At 40.2% G+C, this 18,106-nt stretch overlaps 1 protein-coding gene across 2 annotated transcripts in view; it reads right to left on the bottom strand.

The window, feature by feature from the left end:
• Positions 1-4,468: 4,468 nt before the first annotated feature.
• The window catches only part of anxa3a (annexin A3a), a 51,101-nt gene continuing 37,463 nt past the window's right edge, over positions 4,469-18,106 (bottom strand). For both annotated transcript variants that reach the window (XM_080199035.1, XM_080199043.1), the window contains exons 13-14: positions 10,328-10,450; positions 4,469-5,945 (exon numbers count right to left, since the gene is read on the bottom strand). In XM_080199035.1, the coding sequence (XP_080055161.1) occupies positions 5,886-5,945; positions 10,328-10,450 (183 nt within the window). In that variant the 3' untranslated portion in view covers positions 4,469-5,885. The remainder of the gene's footprint in view (positions 5,946-10,327; positions 10,451-18,106) is intronic.

Below are 18,106 nucleotides of genomic sequence, written 5' to 3' on the forward strand. Positions count from 1 at the left end.
GAACCTATCAACCCACGTCTTAAAAATATTGAGCAAGGCAGCCTCCACCACTTCAATGGGCAGAGAATTCCAAAGATTCACCACCCTTTGAGTGAAGAAGTTCCTCCTCAACTCCGTTCTAAACCGCCCCTCCCTTTATCTTGAGGCTGTGCCCTCTAGTCCTACTGTCCTTTGAGCGGGAAGAGCCTCTCCACCTCTATCCTATCCATCCCATTCAACATCTTATATGTCTCAATGAGGTCTCCCCTCATTCTTCTAAACTCTAACAAGTACAAGCCTAGTTTATTCAGCCTCTCCTCATAGCTCAACCCCCTCAACTCCGGAATCAGCCTAGTAAACCTCCTCTGCACTCCCTCCAAGGCCACAATATCCTTGCGTAAGTGTGGCGACCAAAACTGCACACAGTACTCCAGCTGCGGCCTCACCAGTGCCCTATACAGCTGCAGCAAGACCTCCCTACTTTTATATTCAATCCCCCTCGCTATGAAGGCCAGCATCCCATTCACCTTCCTGACCACCTGCTGCACCTGCAGGCTGGGTTTTTGCGACTCATGCACAAGGACCCCGAGGTCCCTCTGCACCGTCGCCTGCTGCAGTTTTTCGCCATGTAAGTAATAGTCCTTCCTACCATTATTCCTACCAAAGTGGACAACCTCACATTTGCCAACATTAAATTTCATTTGCCAGTTCCTGGCCCATTTGCCCAGCCTATCTAGATCCTTCTACAGACTCTCCACACCCTCCGCACAATTTGGATATCGAAGGAGGTGAAGGAAAGCGTTAAATTAAAAGCGGATGCGTTTAGAGTAGCTAAGATTAGTGGGCGAGAAGAGGATTGGGAGAGGTTTAAATGTCAACAAAGAATGACAAAGAAGTTGATAAAGAAGGGTAGGATAAACTATGAAGCTGGGCTAATGCTTAATATAAAAAAGGATAGCAAGAGTTTTTGTAAATACATATAAAGGAAGAGGCTGGCTAGGGTGAACGTTGGACCCTTAGAGGATGAGTCATGCTGTTCACTGAAGTGTCCCAACATACCTTAGCTAACTTGCACCTCATGCCTCTATAGTTTCCTTTGTTTAGATTTAGGATGGTAATTTCAAATTGGATTTCTTCACTTTCCATCCCAATGAAGAATTCTATCATATTATTGTGACTGTTCGTTAAAGGGCACCACACAACTAGATTTCCGATTAACCCCTCCTCATTGCATAATGCCAAATTGGGGTAGTATATTTTCTAGTTGGTTCGTCGTCATACTGGCCTAAAAAAAAATCTGGTGTTTATGTGGACATCATTAAGCAGGGGTTTGCATTGGGCTTAGCTGTGCCCGTTTATTATTCTAAGTCCTTATAGTTTATAGCTTATCACACACTTCAGCTATTTTAAAAGGCATTAAATCAATAAAGCATTGAGTTATTTTCTTGGGAATTAATTTAAAACAGCTATTTTGATCTGTGCCTTATTGATAATGAAGGCCAGGGTTTGCAGTTATTTTCATTCTAAAGAACTGTCATATTTGGAGCCTATTGCTTACTGTATGAAAACACTTGCTCCGCCCTTTCACCTCTAGAACGTGAGGCCAACACTTTCCAAGGCAAAAGCACTCTGAAAGGTTAGTCATGGCACGAATCAGTTCCAGCCTCCCAGATTGCCCGGATCCACCCTACCACTACAACAGGTCCACAGAAAATGCCATCAACCTGGCCCTACACTCAACCCTGGACAATAAAGACATCTATGCCAGACTCCTATTTGTTGACTACAGCTCAGCCTTCAACAATTATTCCTACAAAACTGATCTCCAAACTCTGTGGCGTGGGACTTGGCTTTTCCCTCTGCAACTTTCTAACCCAGAGACCGTAATCAGTAAGGATAGGTAACAACACCTCCTCCATGCTCAACCTCAATGCAGCATTAAAAGGCTGTGCCCTCAGCCCCCTACTATACTCCTTTACACCTATGACTGTGTAGCAAAATTCCCCTCCAATTTGATTTTCAAGTTTGCTGATGACACCACCGCTGTGGGTCAGATTTCAAACAATGATGAGACAGTACAGGAAAAAGATAGAGAATCTGGTGAAACTGGTGCAGCAAAAATAATTTCTCCCTCAATGGCAACAAAACGAAGGAGATAGTCATCAACTTCAGGAAGTGCAGTGGACGACATGCCCTTGTCTACATCAATGGGAACTAAGTGGAAATGATCGAGAGCTCGTGTCTAGGTGTCCAGATCACTAACGACCTGTCCTGGTCCCCCCATGCCGACTCTAGTTAAGAAAGCCCTCCAAAGCCTCTACTTTGTCAAGAGGCTAAGAAAATTTGGCATGTCTACTACGACATTCACCACCTTTCAGAGTGGCACCTTGGAAAGCATTCTTTCTGGTTGTGTCACTGTTTGGTATGGCTCCTGCTTTGTCCAAGACCACAGAAAACTACAAAGGATCATGAACAAAACCCAATCCATCATGCAAACCAGCCTCCCATCCATTGTCTTCATTTCCCACTTCCTCGGAAAAGCAGCCAACATAGTCAAGCACTCCACACACCCTGGACATACTCTCTTTCATATTCTTACATTGGGAAAAAAGGTCTGAGGACACGTACCAACCGACTCAAGAACAGCTTCTTCCCTACTGCCATCAGACTTTTGAATGGACCCACCTCATACTAAGTTGATCTTTCTCTACACCCTAACTATGATTGTAACACTCCATCCTGCACTCTCTTCTTTCCTTCTCTATGTACGGTATGCTTTCTCTGTATAGCATGCAAGAAAATACTTTTCACTGTATACTAATAGATGTGAAAATAATAAATCAAATGAAATCAGTAACAGGCTACAAGTTATTTGTGAAGTCTCAATAGGTATGAAATTATAAGCATAAAACTACTTTCAACTTTTGCTTTCTTGGGAATTAACTGCCACCTAGCATCCAGTGCTATTATTGATGAGGAGATCAAACATCAGGTCAGCACCAGCTCAGCCTTATACAAATGATGATAGCCTGTATTTGACAACAAAAAACTCCATCAGTCATTAGTGTACAGAGCAGTTGTTGTCATCACACTCCTGCGCTGCAGTGAGACCTGGACTGCATATCAGCAACAGATTATTATTGCTGAATATTACAATCGAAATTATGTCATTCAATGGACAGACTCTCAAACAAATGCTAGCATACTTCTTGAAAACAGCTCTGCAAGCATTCAGCCAAAACTCCTGAAAAAAATCAACTTCAATTTTGTATTCAGATGGCTAAAAAGCATCTCCCCTGCCAGTTTAAAGTTTATTTATCAATATCACAAGTAGGCTTACATTAATACTGCAATAAAGTTGCTGTGAAAATCCCCTCGTCACCACACTTTGACGCTTATACACTGGGTACACAAAGAGAATTTAGGATGTTCAATGCACTTAACCAGCACACCTTTCGGACTGTGGGAGGAAACCAGAGCACCCAGAAGAAACCAGTAGACACAGGGAGAAGGTGCAAACTCAGCACAGACAGCACCCAAACCAGGAATCAAACCTGTGTCCCTGATGCTGTGTCTCCCCAAGTCCTAATTTCTCCACTCTTAAATGGCCAAAGTTCTGGGAGAGATAAAGAAAACACTTCAAAGACACTCTGAAGCTCCACTTAAAGTGTGACAGCATTAACCTTAATAACTGGGAGAAACTTGCTACCAATCTTTCAAAATGGCAACAACTTATCCTTCACGCTGCATCACACTTTCAGTCACAATGTCTTAATGATGAGGCAGAGCAGTGGCAAAGAAAAGAGGAAGCAAATCCTGGACTCCAGTTGCCACCAGCTTGTTTGACATTGTGCCTCATGTATCCAAAGATCTGATGATTGAGAATCTGCCTGTTCAGTCGCATAATGACCCATGGTAGAAACTCATGACTCTGAGTAGATGTCATCCTCAAATCAAAGGACAACCGATGATGACTTAATATTCACACGGAAATTATTGAGTATATGAATAGAAATATCATAATGTTGTATTAAAGCTCCTCTTCTAATGTTCTGCACCAGATTCATAATATCTATGAATTATTATAATCAAATGGCCAACATGCACTATGTTTGGCATTGTAATTTCCAATGTGTACACTAAATGTAACATGGAGAATGTCAGTTTTCACATTTCCAATCACAAATTGCAGATTACAGTTTCAACTTCAGCATCATTTTATGTTGTGCTTGTTCTTACAACATGTTCCTTTGGCCTCAATTTAACAGTCCTTAAATGGTTTTAAAATTTGTCTTTAGGTATTAAGATAAACAGTGACACCTACCACAGATTTTTTTTGCCACACATCTCATGTCTCAACATTGTTAGCAAAGTAATGATTGTCTGCTATATAGACTGAATTTTTCCAATTAAAAGGTAGATACAATAAGGAAATAATACACAGAGCTTTGATTTGAAATGTATTTTTTATATAATGGTTCTTTATTAAGATTAAACAGAGATTACAAAGCATAATGTGAAAAATGCTGTTGAACAGAATTAAAGATGGCATAACTTTGAAGTAAAAATATTTCCAAACAAAGCAAATCATTAATAGCTAATTGCTATCATTCTGAATAAGCAAACTGGTTCAATTAGTTTAGCTGTTTACTAAAGACACGCTGTTGCAGACTAATTGTTGAGGTTTTAATTTTAAAATGAATGCAAGAGTATCTATGAATTATTATAATCATAGTAGCCAATACCAATCAGCAAGTGTACAACTGATCAATTTCTTTACCATATTTGATATAGGAAAAATATGATAGATCATAGAATCATGGACCCATAGAATCCTTACAGTGCAGAAGGAGGCTATTCTGCCCATCGAGTCTCCACCAACGACAATCCCACTTAGGTCCTATCCCATTGTCCCCACATATTTACCCTGCTAATCCCTTGAACCTATGCATCCAGTAAGGGGCAATTTAGCATGGGCCAATGCACTTAACCCACAACGTTTTATTAGCATGAGCATATTACAATAGCATCTGGAATAGTATATTGCTTTTCATGGCTCTCACCTGGCCAGGAGACTCACTGAAATGGGTATAGTTATTCTATTCTATCAAAGACTATACGCATAACTGGTCTTAAGACAAAATTAACACAAACAGCTTTTTAACTTTTAGATTGTGGAACAACAATTTAGTCACTGTCAAAACCATTCTTTTCATAGCCAACTGACCATAGTTACATATCTGTTGACCATCAGTACAGAGCCCAATACTGACTGGCCATCAGGGAACTCATAGTATGAGGCTAAAGATTTTGGATAAAGACATTGGATTCTATAATGAAGCCTTTACTGACATAGAGATTAAATGAAAATTTGGAGAGATGGTATTGACTAATAGGATAATCATTGCACACAGATGGTGAAATGACAAGATTGTAGAGAGCGAAATCAAATCAAACATTTAAATGACAGATAATGTAATTGATAAATTGTGTTGATCTACAAAGAACAACTGGCATCCACAATCCTGCCTGTGGTTTTCGGGCAACAATTTCTACACACCTCAATTAAATACATCCTAAAGTAGGAACTCTTTATCATGGAAGAGTCAGAGGTTACACTAAATCCAGGATTATTAACTCATTTTGTGTCTGCAGAATTGCAGCTGGAAATAAATTCAAACTTTGTTTTTCTCTCTGTGATCTAATTTAGCATGTTTCAGAGGCAGGAACCAACCTGTCTGTTATCACATTTTTAAAATAGTGCCACTTAGATGCAATATTGTGGATTATTGCGAGACAACTAATTATTATTTATTTCATTCTAATTAAATAGTACATAGACTTATTTATTCTCTACATTAAAATCTAAGTGGCTCCACTGATTTGTTCATCTGTTTAACGGCTGTCTAATTTCCTGTTCCACAGAGTTTAAGCAGGGTATTCTTGTAATCTCCAGAAGTTTCATCCTAAAGCCAGAAACAGATGGTAAAATTTCATTCAGGCATAAATTTAAAATTATAATGTTGGAACAGTCAAAATATACTCACCAAAAATTGTTAAGTGTAAAGCTAAAACCCTGCACATGAAAACCTTTCCTTTTCTACCGTTTTTCTTTTATAAGAGTATATTACCCTCCTAAATCTCAATCCAATTTGTATTGTTCAAAGAAATGCCTCCATGAGCCGAGTGAGAGTAAGTTCAGGCTGGGGAGGGAAAAGTAGAGTCCGACAGTGAGTTGTGAGGAGTTAATGGAATTGGAGTGAACATTTTGGATGCGTGCTGAAAGAAGAGAAGGAAGAGCTGGTCCTGGGGAGTCGGCCCTCTATCACGTAGTGGCGAGTGTGGGAGTGATGCAAAGTGGGGTGCAGAGCTCTTTAAATTAAGTTCATGGCTTGTGGAAATCAAGGCATATCTGTATCAGCTTGCGGTAATGAAAGTTACAAGTTTGCACAGATGATTTCACTGCAGTTTTATTCATTACAGTAAATGAAATAACAATCACCAAGAAACACAATATTTAAAATTACTCTATTAATAATAGCTTTCTTGTCAATTTAAGCTACATTAGCAGCTATGTCTCAAAAAGTTTATTATGCTGCATGAAATTTGGTTAAATAAATATTGGCAATGCAATTGGGGAGAAACTTGAAACACAAAAGGAAAATTTTGCATAATATGATTGCTTATTTTCGCCTTTTCCCTGTTCATTAATTAGAAAAGCACAGACACATAATCAAAGAAGAAGAAAACTGTCTGAAGGCTCAATGGTCACAACATAGAATCCAGATCCAATCTACATGCCAGGTAAAATAAACTTCACCATAAAGACACAAGAATAAATTCAGATCTCTTCCAGTCCTTGCAAACAGGTTCACTCGAGCTGGATTTTGCAGCCCGCTGTCAGGTATGTTTTTTTGGGGAGGGGCTTGATAGGGTGGGTAGTTTACTGCCTTCCCACCCATGCCCAATTCAGTCCCCATAGAATGGGGGTTGGGTAAGATGCCAATTAGGCTGCTCACCTTTCGAATTACTGTACTCCTCATTGGTCACTTAAGGACCTCAATCTGCCTCTACTGCTATAATGTGTAGAGCAGTAAAAGGAGGGCGAGGGTGGAAGATCAGTTTTTTCATCAAAGTTGTTAAACAAGGCAGACTGCAACGGCGGGAGTGGTCTGGGGATGGGGATGGGGGTGGGGGGTGGGGGGCGGGGGGCGGGGGGCGGGGGGCGAGTGTGGTGGAGATTTTTCCATCCTTTGAGGGGGAGCCCACAGATTCCCCTTTGTGGCTGTCCACCTGTCCCCCAAAACCTGCCCTTTTCACTGTCCCACTATCTGAGTGCCGATCCCTTCCTGCCCAAAAAGCTTGGGATCTACCCAGGTCTGAAGTCCAACTTCAATCTTTTTGTGGCTGCTTACAAATCACAATAGTGCCCACAACTGAATTTTGACACTGCCAAGACTATAAGAGCAGATAACCAAGCAGATTAATGCCAGCCTAATTGGTCGGTTTGTTGCCAACCTTTCTAACAAGAGGGGGTGGGTGAGTAATAAAGCCTCTGATAAATTCAGCCCAGAGTGGAAATCAGCAAGAGCACCACAGAACACCGTAACCAAATTCTCTGATCTGAACTGTTGCTGTGTGAAGAACTTCACTGGAAAAACAGAATCACTGAATAATTCTATTAAACAAATTTTAGTTATTTTTGGCCAATCTGAGTGCAGTCATTGCTGTTACTATTCAAGACTCAATGCGACACATTTCCTGAGTAAGTTCCAATGACCAGCCAACACTGATGCGTACCTCAACAGATTTAGGCTTAAATCTAAGTATGATGAAGTTTACATTGAAAATTTACAATTATGAAAACATTGCCCATGGACATTATGGAGCAATGTATCGCCGATGATCAAGAAATCAATGGCAAACACATTATCCTTTAATCTGTAATTAAACAAAACAGCAAAATACATTCTATTCTCAGTTTTATCCCAAATTATTTGACATCAATGGTTTGAACTTTTTAATGTGATCATAGACAAGTAAGTTACAAGATACTCATGACAGAACAGGGATGTGAAAATTAATATTAGCATCATACTCTTCTGAATCTGCGTAACTGATCAATAATTCTTAGAGTTGTTTCAGTTAATGTGAGCAGTAACAGATTTTGTTGTACTGAACTTACAATAGGAATATTTCCCTTATTTATGTAGTGTGAAAACTCTAAAAAGAAAATGCTTTCTGGTAAAATATGGGCATGTTTTCCTTGTCCAATTTCTTCAGAGTTCTGCCATTATTCCCGCTTTCCGCATGAAGTGGCTAATTAAAACCTCAACGTGCAGTTCTACAGGATCAAAGGATTTCCTGTAGAATTACTCATTGATTAGCTACAATGCTATTTTTAAGTGCAGCGAATTCCTGTAAAGAGGCATAATTTGAAATAACAGGGAGGTGGGAAGAGAAGGTGGAAAAGTGATGAATACTTCTTATTAGATTTTCTTCACCAGAGTTTAAATGAGTGAAGAGTTTTATACTGACAGTAATTTTCCACACAAACAATTTCCTGCTCTTCCAAGAGATGAACTAGAAACTGAGGAAAGCTAAGAGACTTGAAAGAATCATATAAGGGAATGAAAAAAGGGGGGAAAATGTTTAATAAAGCTGAAAGAAAAGATCAAAGCAATTAAAGGAAACAACAAAAATAACATAGTCTATTTGTATCGCGCTAATGCTAATATTACACGATTGGAGCAGTTATATGGTCCGATGCAAATTTAACTTTAGGAGAAGGAGTTTCATCCTGCAACCAGGTAATTTTTTTTTTTAAGAAAAGGACTTTACACATTTCTTGCATTCCTGATGAATTGGTGGAAGAGGACACTGAGGTCCAGCAGAAGACATTTTGACTGAATCCCAGTTTCAAACAGGAAGAGTTTTAAGGTAGAGTCTAATAGCCGACTATCGCTTAAGTAAAGGTAAAGTTGACATAGTCCCAGGTGACTGTAGGCTGATCTCCCCTTTGAGAGGGAGAGCTGACTGCTGGTGATTTAACCTGAAGATCACCACACCTAAGGTGAGGGGCAAGGTTGAGAAGGTGAGCCTTCTTAAGCAGCCTGCTCATTGTACAAATGCCCTGTTTGTAAGGGAAATAACATAGTATCCACCCCACCCCCACCCACCATTGTCCCATATCAACTCTTGTTTATTTCTCCCAATACTATGAGGTACTTGAGTGCTAATTGAAGTAGATTTTTGTCTTCATTCCATAATAGGAATTATAACAAAGTGAATTGCATCCCAGTTATAAAATCTATTAGTAAAGATGGAACTTTATTTCTTGATGTCTTGTCTCAGTACTTCCCATTATGGAAGTCTACATTTTTCTACCTAATCTAGTGCTCCAGCTAAGTAGTTCCTCAATGGAAGTAAGAAATCTGGTAGCTTTTCAAACTGTATTCGTGATTGATGAATACATTTAGTTGCATGAAAGGCAGCCCTCCTTTGCAGCAATCCTTGATTTGCATCTCTAGAGCTGTATTCTCAAAAGGATCTGTCCTGCTCTTTTTTCCTTCTTGCTGCCATCCTGACCTCCTATTAACAAATGTTTTAAATTGGCAATGTGCAGCTCAGTATTAATTGTGAATAACAACTCTTTGAAAGCTGCCAACTTGCCTAGTACGTCCACACACTCAATGCCCCCTATTCATCAAGCATTTTACACCTGCAATATTTTCTTAACACAATGAGCAACTTCACAAGAGCATGCAAATGTCATCTTTTGCCCAGCTTGTATGCTAAATGCATTAAATCCCATTGGTGTTATGATGGGATCATATAATTGGCCTCAATATGAATGTATCTTTATCACTGGAAAGTTTTTTTTTAAATCCATTAATCACAAACATTTAAAAAGAAGTCAGATTTTAAGCCCTACTCAAATCCATCGTCAAACTCTGAACTGAAAGAAATTACATTTGGAACTGTAATTCTCAGTAAAATAATAAACAGCATTTGGCTCTGAAATAAGTTAATTCTGGCAGTTTGCTGTTGGCTATCTAAAGCACTCACTGTGAGCTGTGAGAGATTCAGTGCTTATTTACAATCTGAACAGAAAGGATCAATATTTTAGCATATTTATATTCGCGTCCCAGAATTATTGAAAGTCATAATGAATTCATTCGGTAGTTTTATCTGGTTCATTTGTTGCTGATCATGGTGCATTCAAAGACCCCTTGTGTTTGTGTCTGCTGAAGTACATGGAAGTTAACCAAGAGGCTTTGATGACAGAAACTGGGAAGGAAAACATTTGAAAGAAAGCTATGTTTACCATCAAAGATTACAGACCTACCTTGATAGTAGCATACAAGGATCTGCCATATAGTTTCAAATACTCGTCTTGAATATCCAGGAGGTCAATTTCTGACCTGCTGACCATGATTCTTGAAAGCATATTCTCATCAGTGCCAAGACCCTGTAAAGGAATCCCATGCTCTTATTTTATCAGTGTCACTGATTGCATTGGTTTGTGAATGTAAGTCAGTTAGAAATGCGGTATTTCTGCATGCATGGCCTTTATGGTCACTACTGATCTGGTCTGAATGCTGGAATTCGTAATTGTAAATTCACCATATTAAAATCAGCACATCTTTTGGTTCAATATCATTGTGGCGTCTATTAGTTCAGTCACATTTTATGTGCGAGATTTTGAGTCACTCAGAATGGTATAAATGAGGATGTGGTACTAGAAAATAGTGGGGTTTGATTTTGCACCATTTGCACTAATTGCCCAGGCATTCGTTTCTTCCCTTGGGTCCACCCCTGGTGGCCAGCGCACTTCCGTGACTTAGCCATTTCAATGTTCAAACTGGAATCCTATGACACATCCAGGACTGTTGGTGCTAGCTTAAGTCAGCATGCACAGTGCACCTGCAACCCAGTAACAATTGATAATCCAGCTGAAGTGAATCCAGAAGATAAGTTTTCATTTATTTCTCTGGAGCTGGAGGAGCAAGGTACTACTCTAGGCTCCACAAAATCTATTTAAGTCAATCCCACAATGAGTCCACCCTTTCCTAAGAATGGACCATACTCCCATCCCTTTTCACTGATCTATTTTTTGCATTGAGTCAGCTGCCAAACCATTTGATTTTTGCATGTATTGCTTGCCAGCTGAATGAATATGAGGCCTACCTACAAAATGGACTGGGCCTCATTTCAGGATGCAGTATCTATCCATATGGTCTTTATTACTCCAAAAAAGATAACAACATAGGAACTAGGAGCAGGAGTAGGCCACCTGGCCCCTCGAGCCTGGTCTGCCATTCAATAAGATCATGGCTGATCTTTTTGTGGACTCAGCTCCAATTACCTGCCCACTCACCATAACCCTTAGTTCCTTTATTGCTCAAAAATATACCTTTCTTTGCCTTAAAAACATTCAATGAGGTAGCCTCAACTGCTTCACTGGGCAGTGCATTCACAAAGATTCACCTTTGGGTGAAGAAGTTTCTCCTCAACTCAATCCTAAATCTGCTCCCCTTATTTTGAGGCTATGCCCCCTAGTTCTGGTTTCACCTGCCAATGGAAACAACTTCCCTGCTTCTATCTTATCTATTCCCTTCATAATTTTATGTGTTTCTCTAAGATCTCCCCTCATTCTTCTGAATTCTAATACTCAGTCTCTCCTCATAAGCCAATGGTCTCAACTCCAAAATCAACCTAGTGAACCTCCTTTGCACCCCCTCCAGTGCTAGTATATTCTTTCTCGAGTAAGGAGACCAAAACTGTACACAGTACTCCAGGTGCGGCCTCACCAGCGCCTTATACAGCTGTATCATAAACTCACTGTTTTTAAACTCCATCTTTCTAACAATGAAAGACAAAATTCCATTTGCCTTCTTAATTACCTGTTGCACCTGCAAACCAACTTTTTGTGATTCTTGCACAAGGACACCCTCTGCACAGCAGCATGCTGCAATTTTTACTATTTAAATAATAGTCCAGTTTGCTGTTTTTACTATCAAATTGGATGACCTCACATTTACCAACATTGTACTCCATCGCCAGGCCCTTGCCCACTCATTTAGACTATCCATATCCCTCTGCAGACTTTTAGTGTCCTCTGCACACTTTGGTCTACCACTCATCTTAGTGTTAGCTGCGAACTTTGACACAAAACTTGGTCCCCAATTCCAAATCATCTATGTAAGTTATAAACAATTGTGGTCCCAACACTGATCCCTGAGGCACATCACTAGTCATTGATCGCCAACAAGAAAAACACCTATTTACCCCCACACTTTGCTTTCTGTTAGTTAACCAATCCTCTATTCATGCTAATATATTACCCACAATGTTGTGTACCTTTATCTTATGCAGCAGCCTTTTGTGCAGCACCTTTTGAATGCCTTCTGGAAATCCAGATGCACCACATCCACCAGTTCCCCATTGTCCACAGCACTTGTAATCTCCTCAAAGAATTCTACTAAATTAGTTAAACATGAACTGCCTTTCATGACTGCGTCTTCCCAATGGGACAACTTCTATCCAGGTGTCTCGTTATTCCTTTCTTGATGATAGATTCACCATTTACCCCACTACAGAAGTTAAGCGAACCAGCCTATAGTTACCTACATTTTGTCTACCTCCTTTTTAAATGGTAACGTCACATTTGCTGTTTTCCAATCTACTGGAATCTCTCCAGAGTCCAGTGAATTTTGGTAAATTACTACCAACGCACTTATTATTTCCCCCACCATCCCTTTTAGTACCCTGGGATGCATTCCAGCAGGGCCAGGAAACTTGTCGACCTTTCGCTCCCCCCCCCCTCAATTAGCTTGCCCAACATTATTTCTTTAATGATAATGATCATTTCCACGTCCTCACCTGCCATAGCCTATCATCAATTTTTGGCATGTTATTTGTGTCTTCCACCGTGAAGACTGACACAAAATACCAGTTCAATGCCTCAACCATTTCCTCATTTCCCATTATTAAATCCCCCTTCTCATCCTCTAAAGGATTAATGTTTATCTTAGCCGCTCTTTTTTGTTTTATATATTTGTAGCAGTTTTCATGTTGCATTGTCTTTAGATAAGCATCAGAATTATAGCTGTATTTACATTGGTTAAACATTTTTTGGAGGAAGCCATTTTGCAACATTTCAGGTCTCCAATTTCATACAGTATGAAGCCAGTTTTTTAAACTTGGAGATTAAAGATACTTTAATCTTAAAGATTATTTATGACACTAATAAATAAACTTTAGTGAATACCTGCCTGCATCTTTGCAGAGTTGAAAATTGATTAAGTTTTTGTGCAAAATGGGCACTTGAAATTGGGCATGTACTTTACACCCTGGAAGATATTTGTTCCTTTCTTTTATTGAAAGCTTTCAAAAAGAAAATCTAATGAGATCTAAAGCTGATTTGCTTTTGTCCATTCTGTTCTGATTCCCAAGGCTAATGTTATTCCCTTTGTTTTTGGATTTTTAAAATTACACAGTAACAATTCCAATGCTTCAATATAATAAACACAACAAAAAAAAATTATGAAAAGATTAATATGACACTACAGCAGTGGCTGCAATGATGATGCACTTGGGCACATACATTGCGTTATTTTCCAATGGCCACTTATATACAAAAACTTGCTGTTGACCTATTTCCAAACGGATACTTAGTGGTCTGCTGTCACATTCCTCTCTCCCCAACTAAATGGAGTCAGTAATCCATTTAAAATACATCTCTGTTCAATTGTGGAGAGAAAAATTTCATGTGTACACGTTGACATTCACAAAATAACACATCCAACAACAATTTCCCAGCTCACATTTATAGCAAAATGCAATAATAACAGACCTAATTCTATGTGTCTAACAGTCAGAGTCTTGAAATATGATTAAACTAATCAACATTAATATCAAAAATTATTTAAGCTAAAACAAAACTCATTCACTTCAGATGTGAACAAGGAATAAATTCAAGAATTTTAGGAGCCCAATTGCAGATTTATATTCCGAGGATGTTTAAAAAAACCATGAAATAATAATTCCGGACAGAGAATGAACATTGCACAGGGAAGAAGAAAGAAGAAGAAAGTGCACTTGGCCAAGTGATTGGGACAGGTACATGAATGCATGAAGCATTCAAAATAGGATGGATGAACTATGGCATGAATAGAGATAAATGGTTTATATCTAATTACCACTTCTCAGAGACATGCCTACAAGCTGGCTAAGATTGGAAAATAAATATTGCAGTGTACATAGCATTTTGAAAAGACAGAATGGAAAATAGAGAGGGGTAATCCTGATAATAAAGATGAAATAAGCCCAATAGCGGGAAAGGATCTTGGTTCTAAAGATCAGCAAGTAGAATCGATTTGAGCAGAGATTAGGAATAATAAAGTTCATAGGGCCCTAGAAGTAGTTATACTGTTGGACAGAGCATCAAACAAAAAAAATTGGAGCTTGTAAGAAAGACAATGTAACAACAGTGAGGGAATTCAATCCTCATATCAATTGAACAAATCAAGTTGGCAAAAGTAGTCTTGAAGATGAGTATGTAGAAAGCTTTCATGAGAGTTTTCTGGAACAGTACTTGTGGAACCAACTAAAGACAAGCTATTTTAGATCTGATATTGAAGATGAGTTTGTAGAAAGCTTTCATGAGAATTTCCTGGAACAGTACTTGTGGAACCAACTAAAGACAAGCTATTTTAGATCTGATATTGAAGATGAGTTTGTAGAAAGCTTTCATGAGAATTTCCTGGAACAGTACTTGTGGAACCAACTAAAGACAAGCTATTTTAGATCTGATATTGAAGATGAGTTTGTAGAAAGCTTTCATGAGAATTTCCTGGAACAGTACTTGTGGAACCAACTAAAGACAAACTATTTTAGATCTAATATTGTGCAATGAGGCAGGATTAATTCATAATTTCATAGTTAAAGGTGCTCTGGGAAAAAAAATAATCATAATGTAATTGCATTCCATATTAAGTTTGAAAGCAACATACTTCAGATCAAAACTTCAGAGTTAAGAAATATTAGAACTGGGAGAGTTCTAACTTAAGGTGGTGACATCTGTATTGAATGAGGAGTTTATGACCATAGAGTAGTTTGAGGAGATTTAAAGGGACAGCCTTGCTGGAAATAAGGAGAAGGTCCAAGAAATCTTCAAAGCAGTAATGAGATTCAACAGTTAATCTTCCAATTTTGATAAGTATTTGACCTTCATGGTGTGGAATGGAAGTGGATTTAAGGAGTTCAGTTCAGATCGTAAGTAGCTGATTTCCTCATATGTTTGATTTTTGTGCAGTAATTTGTTTTTTTATTTAAATTGTGTACTTATGGCTTAATTAATTTATTAAATACATGGATTTTCAAATTCTAAAAAATAATAAGCCCATTATTGGTCTCTAATATTCTTAGCATAGTTTGAAGGTGTAGCTAATAGAGCAGACAAAGGAGAGCCAGTAGATATCATATACCTGGATTTCCAAAAGTATTTGATTAGCTGTTACTCAAAATGTGAATGAGAAAGATCAGCATTCATGGAGTGATTAGAGGACCAGTCAATCCTCCAGAAAGGAGGGCAAGATGGACATTTTAAAGTTCATAGGCTGTAACTAGTTTTGGTAGTTGGGGGGGGGGGGGGGGGGGGGGGCGGTGCGCGTGATTCTCCCAAAACCATTCTAAGTGCCGAATTTGTGTAAAAGTAACTCCTGTTTGTTTTTTCTGCGGGATTTTCAAAATGAATCTCCCACACCTTAGCAAAACTCATGTTGAAAATTAGGGAGTGGGGTCTTTTCCTGCTGGAGAGGCTGGCAGCATAGCATTCAGTGGACCACTGCGCATGCGCCAATCTGTCAGACCGGAGACTGGCACATGCACAGTAGCCCCTGTACTACTAGCCTCTCGACCGCTGGCCAGCCCCGCAAATTTTACTTGAGAAAGAATATACTGGCACTGGGGGGGGGTGCAGTGGAGATTCACTAAGTTGATTCTGGAGTTGAGAGGGTTGGCTTATGAGAAGAGATTGAGTGGACTGGGGCTATACTCATTGAATTTAGAAGAATGAGAGGGGATCTTATCGAAACATATGAAATTATGAAGGGAATAGATGATAGAAGCAAGGAGGTTGTTTCTATTGGCGGCTAAAACTAGAACTAGGGACATAGCCTCAAAATAAGGAGGAGCAGATTTAGGACTAAGTTGAGGAGCAACTTCTTCACCCAAAGGGTTGTGAATTGATGGAATTCCCTGCCCAGTGAAGCAGTTGAGATTACACTGTTGAATGTTTTTAAGACAAAGATAGATGTAGTTTTGAACAGTAAAGAATTAAGGGTTATGGTGAGCAGGTGGGTAAGTGGGATTGAGTCCACAATAAGATCAGTCAAAATCATTTTGAATGGAGAGCAGGCTCAAGGGGCCAAATGGCCTACTCCTGCTCCAAGTTCTTATGTGCTAACCCATATTGCTGGCCTCCCAGACCTTTCCAGGACAGTCCTGATGTTCCCCTATCCCCACCCCACCCCAACCTCCTTGTCCCTCTCACTGGCAGTCCCAACACCCCCACTTGCAGTCTCAACCCAAGCCCCCAGCCGGCAGTCCTGACTTCTCCCCACAGGCAGCTGCAATCGCCCTCCAGTCCTCCCCCACCACCCACCAGCCCGATCGCCATCCTCCCTCTCTCTCCAAACTGATCCTATTGCAGAATCACAGTGGAACCCACCCACCCCCAATTCCCAACAATTGCCCTCCCTATAGATTCTGCCCCCAATAGGACCCACCCCTCTGGCCCTGGCCCCTTGGCACTTCCCATGTCTTGTGGCCAGTGCCAAGGTGCCCCTTGGACATTGTCACTTTACTCCTTGGGCAGTGCCAGGGGTCATGATGTGGATATGCCGGCGTTGGACTGGGGTAAACACAGTAAAAAGTCTGACAACACCAGGTTTAAGTCCAACCGATTTATTTGATAGTAAACTCACAAGCTTTCGGGGTTTGCCCCTTCGCCAGGTGAATGGAGAGTTCTATCCATTCCAGTGAGAACTCTCCATTCACCTGGCGAAGGGGCAAACCCCGAAAGCTTGTGAGTTTACTATCAAATAAATCTGTTGGACTTAAACCTGGTGTTGTCAAACTTTTTACAGTGACAGGGGGCCAGGCTGGCAATGCTCCACCTTATTCCCGCCTCCATGGCCTCCCTTAACTCCAGCGGAGTCAAGCCGCCAGGTCCCCATTAGTGGGAAGCTTTTGTAAATTCTGCTGGAGTGAACCACTCCTGGCAGGAAGGGGAGACACTAACAGGCCCAGAGATTTCAACCCCAGGCCTGCTAATGGGATTCAGATCTGGATTTTAATATTTAAATCAGCTCTGCGCCGATTTCTGGCACAGAGCTGATAACTGCAGAAATCCTTTCCCCAGAGACGCGCAAAGCCATGGCACCCAGTGGGGAGCCCGCGCTAAATGGTCTCCACTGATTTCTCTAGAGCAGCACAATGGGCTAGGAGTATCACCCCCGTGGTGTGTCGGAATGGTCAGTGCTGGGGTCTCAGCTATTTGCAGTATACTTTAATGTCTTAGATGAAGGACATTCATCTAAGAACTATGTATCCAAGTTTGCTGATGATACAATGACCCTCATTGGGCGAGCATTTTCCTTTGGGTGGCACGGTGAAACAGTGGTTAGTACCGCTGCCTCACAGTGCCAGGGACCCAGGTTTGATTCCCGGCTTGGATCACTGTCTGCAGAGTCTGTACGTTCTCACTGTGTCTGCATGGGTTTCCTCTGGGTGCTCTGGTTTCCTCCCACTGTCCAAAATGTGTGCTGGTTAGGTGGATTAGCTATGCTAAATTCTCCTTCAGTGTCCCCAAATAGGTGCCAGAGTGTGGTGACTAGGGGATTTTCACAATAACTTCATTGCAATGTTAATGTAAGCCTATTTGTGACACTAATAAATAAACTTTGAAATGCTAGGTGGCTGCAAAGAAATATTGACAGATTAAGTGAGTGGCAATAATGTGGTAGATAGAGTTTACTGTGGAGAAATGTGGAGTATTTACTTTGGTCTTACCAAAGGGAAGATATATCTACATTTGAGGCAGTATAGCAAAGGAGCACTA

The sequence above is a fragment of the Carcharhinus amblyrhynchos genome, chromosome 1, assembly GCF_965287045.1.
Source record: "Carcharhinus amblyrhynchos chromosome 1, sCarAmb.v2.hapA, whole genome shotgun sequence".
Lineage (NCBI taxonomy): Eukaryota > Metazoa > Chordata > Chondrichthyes > Carcharhiniformes > Carcharhinidae > Carcharhinus > Carcharhinus amblyrhynchos.